At 41.8% G+C, this 6,115-nt stretch overlaps 1 protein-coding gene across 1 annotated transcript; it reads left to right on the top strand.

Moving 5' to 3' along the window:
* The first annotated feature begins 5,043 nt into the window (after nucleotides 1-5,043).
* LOC134615209 (N-acetyltransferase 8-like) lies at nucleotides 5,044-5,724 on the top strand. Its single transcript, XM_063459703.1, has one exon. The coding sequence runs from the start codon at nucleotides 5,044-5,046 to the stop codon at nucleotides 5,722-5,724; it is 681 nt and encodes a 226-aa protein (XP_063315773.1).
* The last annotated feature ends 391 nt before the right edge of the window (nucleotides 5,725-6,115 follow it).

The raw sequence follows: 6,115 nt of genomic DNA, 5'->3' as shown, positions 1-6,115 counted from the left end.
TTTTATTGATTTTCGTATTGATTACAAAGCACAGGCAGATGTTTGTTAACAAGGAAAATTGGCAGCAGTAGGAAGTATATGACAGTTTTTCCATCTACTTTGCCAAGAATATAAAAAACGAAAAGTAAACATTAACAATGCAAGTTGTTGTCTAATGTTTTGTGGTGAGTTTAACGATTGAATTTACTTCTTACTGAAAAATAAGACAATCCAAAATATCTGTTTGAAGTCAATGTCGTGTTAAGCTTGCTGATTAGACTGAACCAAACACTACCACGTCTGTATCTACTTTATATTGTTTATTTTTTAGTAGTTCTTATATGTGCACTGACATTAAATGAGTAGTATATAGCATATCAGTTACCTTGGCCTAGATATTGGGTGCAAATAAAGTATTATTAGACCAGTGCACAACGAAAAAAATAGTTTTAACCAAACTGCTTTATCAGAAAATAAAATCATTTTGGGATAGATGAATGTGGGCCATATGGCTATCAGCACAGACTAATTCTATTAGCAAAAGCCGATTTGTGGAAATGAATCCTACAAATCACAAGTGTTTGTAAATAGGCCTGCGATTCAGTTTTGGCCACGTGGCGTTTCTGTTTGGACAAATTATGTCCGTGCAATTGCTTTGGGGATAATGATTTAGATGAAACAAAATGGCACTAAAATGCAATGTATTCTAATACAGTGTACTCCAAACTATTAATATTATGTGTACACTTTACCCCCATCTGTTTAATGGATCAAGAGACAAAAAGTGACCAACAGGGGGAAAGGAGAAAGAACAATAAAAAAATGATAAATATAGATTTTATTCACTGCTTCTACTTATTTCCTCGATTGCTCCTCCCCTAACTATCAATTGTCTTTTTTTTTTTTCCTGCTAATTATCTTTTGTTTGGTGCTCTGTTTTGCGACTCTTTAGGTTCCTGATTTGGCCTCATTTTGGCTCAAAGTTTGTGAATTCACAAGATCACCCGAATTACCCAAATTAATTAGATTAAGATTAATTGCAGCTTGTAACTTAGCAAATGTCCAAGTGCATGTGTTACCGACAGGTATTCAGGGGGAGAAATCGAGGGAGAAATATAATTAGTAGTTTAGAGCACAAAGGATTTTCCTCCTGTTTTTAGCACAATTATAAATCCCTTCCAATTCGGTTGTTTCAACTCCTTTTGAGTCAACAGCGAGAAGAGATAAGTGAAGAGTTGAACCAGATCCACATAGAAATGTATAAAGGACAATAGAACAAAACTCAAAAAATGCAAAATGAATAGCAGCTGTTTGTGTTTCCTGTATCGGTGCAGACAGGATCTGCCAGCCTAGGTCTACTCAAGTTTTTGGGAGGGTCACTTTGTTCACTGTGGGGATATTCTCTTCCTAGTTGTACAGAAGATGGATAGTGCTCTATGTGCACCAACATACTCAATCTGTTTCCTCATCATAAAATTGATGCAATAATTAAAGAGATACTCCAGGCTCCACCTTAGTTTATGTGGTTAAACCATTTTCAAACTGTTTATCTCCAAAATGTTGTCCATGGTGTCTGTCCACTCGCCCTCCCTGCCTTCTCCTCCAGTCCCATGTACACTGGCCACCCATTGAGAGAAATGCTTTACAAATAGGCCAGAGGAAAAAGAGGCAAAGGGCAAAGTGTATAAGTGACCAGAACACGAGGTTAAACACTTCCAGAACGGCTTAACCCCATCAGATAAGATGATTGGGTGTGGAAAGTGTTGTATTAGTTGGAATCCACATTGACAACTCTAAATATCAGTAATTTAGAAACAGGACAGGTGTTATAGCTGCATAACATGAGTTGTAGTGTGGAATGTCCACGTTACTTATCTGTGAGCTATATGGTCTCATTCCTGGAAGCAGGAGATATCCCTACAAAGATGCAATGACAGGAGATGGATTCTTCTTTCATACTCTTTTATTAAGTTCCACAGTGAAACAAATCCCACCTGGGATGTTCCTAGGTCTCAGAGGGAACCATACCTGCACCCAGAAGGTAACATGCCCTCTCCTTGATCGTGTGGGATCTACTGAGCGTTATAAGATGATGTTGGTGCTTTGTCAATACAAGCCATAGCTGGCTCGAATCTCTCCAGAATGTTACCCCAGGCTGGTTTAAATAGTACATTTGTCTGCAAATAGCTGTTTGATTGTCTACAAGCAAAATAGTGAACCTTTTGAAATCATGTGGCATAATAAGTAAAATAAATGGGATTTTATTAATTATATGACTTCTGAGGAAATCTGGTTAGACTACCAGGGTTATTTACTAAGGTGGCATTGTCTGCCAGGAACATTCTCTCAGTCAGCTATGCTTGCAACTCAGCTAATTTGGGCTTCAATTTAAAATTCACCTCAATTCTCACTTTTTAGTGAATAACCCTGTTATTGTCTTTGTCTCTTTATAATTGTGATTTCTGCAAGTATTTCATATAATATGACAAATAGTAACAGAACACGGTTTGTTTTGTGTTACCCATGTCCTCTAGAAGAGCAATGTTGATGAAGACTATACTAAATTAATCCTTTGCTCACAAATACCGTAACCGTTAATCATTTATTACACGTTTTATTACGTTATGTTCCCTCCAAAGGTCAGTATCATCATCTAGATCAGAGAAACAGATCAGAGAAGCTGGAAACAGCGAGTCAGGTCCTGATTGGAAACAGGTAATTCATATAAATAGTGTGTAAATAAGACTGATATTTCTGGGAATGTTGGCTCATTTACACAAAACATAAGAAGGGTTTTAAGGGATACAATATGCATCAAAACAACGTTAGCTTCATGAAGTGGTTTTGGTGAATGGATTATGCCCATGCTCTCTTACTGCTCAATTATCTAGCGTTTTATACAGCCCTAGTCACATGTGCCTGCATGTGACTCCCTCAGTTTCCATGAAAAAATGGCTTCACTTCAGATAATACAGCCAGGGCCGGCGCGTCCATAAGGCAGCACAAGCGGCCGCCTTAGGGCGAACCGGCTCCGGGGGCGCAAGATTTCAGTGACCGGCAGGAGGGAAGCTCTCCCTCCTGCCAGGCCACCATCTCGACCCCCGGCGCGGCTGTGCTGTGTCAGACGCGGCGAGGGAGCTCTAATCTCACCGCTCTGCTTCCTCGCGCCCTGTCTGCTGATACCGCAGGAGCCGGAATATGACGTCATATTCCAGCTCCCGTGGCATCAGCAGACAGCGCGCGAGGGAGCAGAGAGGTGAGATTAGAGCTCCCCGCCGCGTCTGATCACAGCACTGCCGCACGCCGCCCAGCAGCCCCACTGGACCCCAGGGAATGACTCCTCATCCACACCAGCTCTCCAGGTAGGGAGGCTGGGTGGAAAATGTTTATTAAAATAATTAGTGAGTGTATGTGATGTGTATGTGTGTGAGTGTCTGTGTGTGTGAGTGTATGTGTGTCTGTGAGTGAGTGAATGAGTGTGTGTGTGAGTGTCTGTGTGTCTGTGAGTAAGTGAGTGTGTGTGAGTGTCTGTGTGTCTGTGAGTGAGTGAGTGAGTGTGTGTGTGAGTGTCTGTGTGTCTGTGAGTGAGTGTGTGTGTGAGTGTCTGTGAGTGAGTGAGTGTGTGTGAGTGTCTGTGTGTCTGTGAGTGAGTGTGTGTGTGTGAGTGTCTGTGTGTCAGTGAGTGACTGTGTGTGAGTGTATGTGTGTCTGTGAGTGTGTATGTGTGTGAGTGAGTGAGTGAGTGTGCATGTGTGTCTGTGAGTGAGTGTATGTGTGTCTGTGAGTGACTGTATGTGTGTCTGAGTGACTGTCTGTGAGTGACTGTGAGTGTGTGTGTGAGTGAGTGTATGTGTTTCTGTGAGTGACTGTCTGTGAGTGAGTGTATGTGTGTGAGTGTGTGTGCCTGTGAGTGATTATATGAGTGTGTGTGTGTGTGTCTGTGAGTGATTGTATGAGTGTTGCATGTGAGTGTATGAGTGTGTCAGTGTATGTGTGTGTCTGTCTGTGTCTGTCAGTGTTTGTTTGTGAGTGTCTGTCAAATCAGTGAGAGTATCTTTGTCATTGAGTCTGTGTGTGACTATCAGTGTGTCTATCAATGAGTGTCAATCAGTGTGTGTGTGTCAATGAATGAGTGTGTGTCAGATCAGTGAGTCTGTGTATTTGTCATTGAGTGTGTGTGACTGTCAGAAGAACACTAAGGGATAGGGAAGGGAGGGGACCAATAATGGACGGGGAGAGGGGCTGGTTAAGAGGTACATAGGTGAAGATGTTATTTGGGGGTTGGGTGGAATAATACATCTTCGCCTATGTACCCAAAAATCTTTGCACCGGCCCTGATTACAGCACAGTGTATTTACATTCAAAGTTCTTATTTCCTGCCCAGTTAAGTAAACTTTGATCTCACACAGGAGGCTGCTGCATATTCTAGCAAGCAATTAACCAAGCAGGAGTATATTTCTTCTAAATTAAACACAAGTATGTAGGGAGGTTGTGTGAGTCACAGTCAAGGAGGGGGGTGGCAAGGGTTGCATAGACAAAGTGATTTAACTTCTAAATGGCAAATAGTTGAACAGTTAGACTGCAGGGACATGATCAATACACCAAAACCACTCCAATTGTTAGTGGAATTTGTTTGGTGTTTAAAGTGTCCCTCAGGAAGTGCTGCTCTAATGGCTGGCTGGCAGCTTCTAATGTCCAGTTTTTCAGCCAAAAGCTAACATTGCCATTCTTCAGAAATGGCTTCACATTGTCCAAGAAATGCACCAAACCCACTACATTCAGATATGGTAGTAATGGTGCTTAGCAATTATGGCATGACAAAACTCAAAATATGAAACCTGAAATATCCCTGATTGTCTATATTTGCAAATGGAATGCTGTAGTAGGGGTAGTGTGCACTTGAAAGTGATCTTTTTCTAGATATGCAACATGGGCTCTGTAAATCAATCTGTCAGCATCAAGGTATGTCTACAATCGGAGATTACAGCTTCCATAATGTGGGGGAGGGAGTCACTGGCTAGTGAATTAATAACCTCTTTTACCTTGTTTTACAGGGGTGGCAAAATGTCCGATTACCATATCCGGCTGTACGAGGACTCAGACTATAAAGTTGTCAGGATTCTCTTTGCACGTGGTATGAATGAGCACTCTCACAAGGCCTTCCGTCATGCTATAAGTGTACCCCGAAATTGGCTTTTCATGCTGGTCTTGTTCCTGGTTTCTTTCTGGATCACTGGATCCATTATTATGCCCCTCCTGGTTCTGATAACAGAATTAAGTTTCCTCTGGATCTGTTCGATATATATATATTCATCCTACGTTGATCAATGCCTGTCAGATGACATGTTGGACATCCAAAAATATTACTTGCAGAGGGATGGTGGCTGCTTTTGGGTGGCAGAGTCTGGTGGCGTAGTGGTCGGTACAGTGGCTACTGTTCCATCATCTAATCCACGTGCGGAGAAACACACAGAGCTCAAGAGGCTGACTGTTACCCGGAGTCACAGAGGTAAAGGGATCGCTAAAGCCTTGTGCAGGACGGTTATTGATTTTGCCCGCCAGAGAGGTTGTGAGGCTGTAGTCCTGGAGACTTCATCGAACCAGATTGATGCTCAAAAGTTATATGAGAAAATGGGTTTCTTCCAAACTCATATCATTCGTCTGACTTGCTGCACAGGAAGAGTTCTTGATTTTATAGATTTGTTTTATCGATATGATATACCAACAAAAAGGGGAAATCTCTAATAATTTTAAAATAAAACGTGTGTTGCTTGTTTTAGTTATAAAGAACACATGCTATGATTTTCATCTCTGTGCAGACTCCCATACAGTGGAGACTAAAAAAAAGTGAACCCACACATTAATGAGGCAGTGTTCTAACCTGGGGAATAGTGCTCTGAGAATCTATGTCCATAACCAGTAGATCAATATATCATAGATAAATTACTTAGAGCATCCCTTTACTGCATATATGGGAAAAAGAGAGACAATCTAAATATATATAAAGCTTAAAGTTATTGCTATAAGGGCCATCTTTCTGCATGGGCATGCTGGGCACTTACCCGGGGGCCCCACACGCATAGGGGTCCCACAGCCTTGCCCATGTGCCCAGGCCGACACCCTGCCGCTCCGTGGA

This window comes from Pelobates fuscus, chromosome 6, assembly GCF_036172605.1.
Source record: "Pelobates fuscus isolate aPelFus1 chromosome 6, aPelFus1.pri, whole genome shotgun sequence".
Classification (NCBI taxonomy): domain Eukaryota; kingdom Metazoa; phylum Chordata; class Amphibia; order Anura; family Pelobatidae; genus Pelobates; species Pelobates fuscus.
Note: the sequence above shows the minus strand (reverse complement) of the source record. Positions and strands in the feature narration are given on the sequence as shown.

What these genes read in the sequence shown, in the direction of transcription:
- LOC134615209 (XM_063459703.1), top strand. Translation starts at nt 5,044, where the DNA reads ATGTCCGATTACCATATCCGGCTGTACGAGGACTCAGACTATAAAGTT.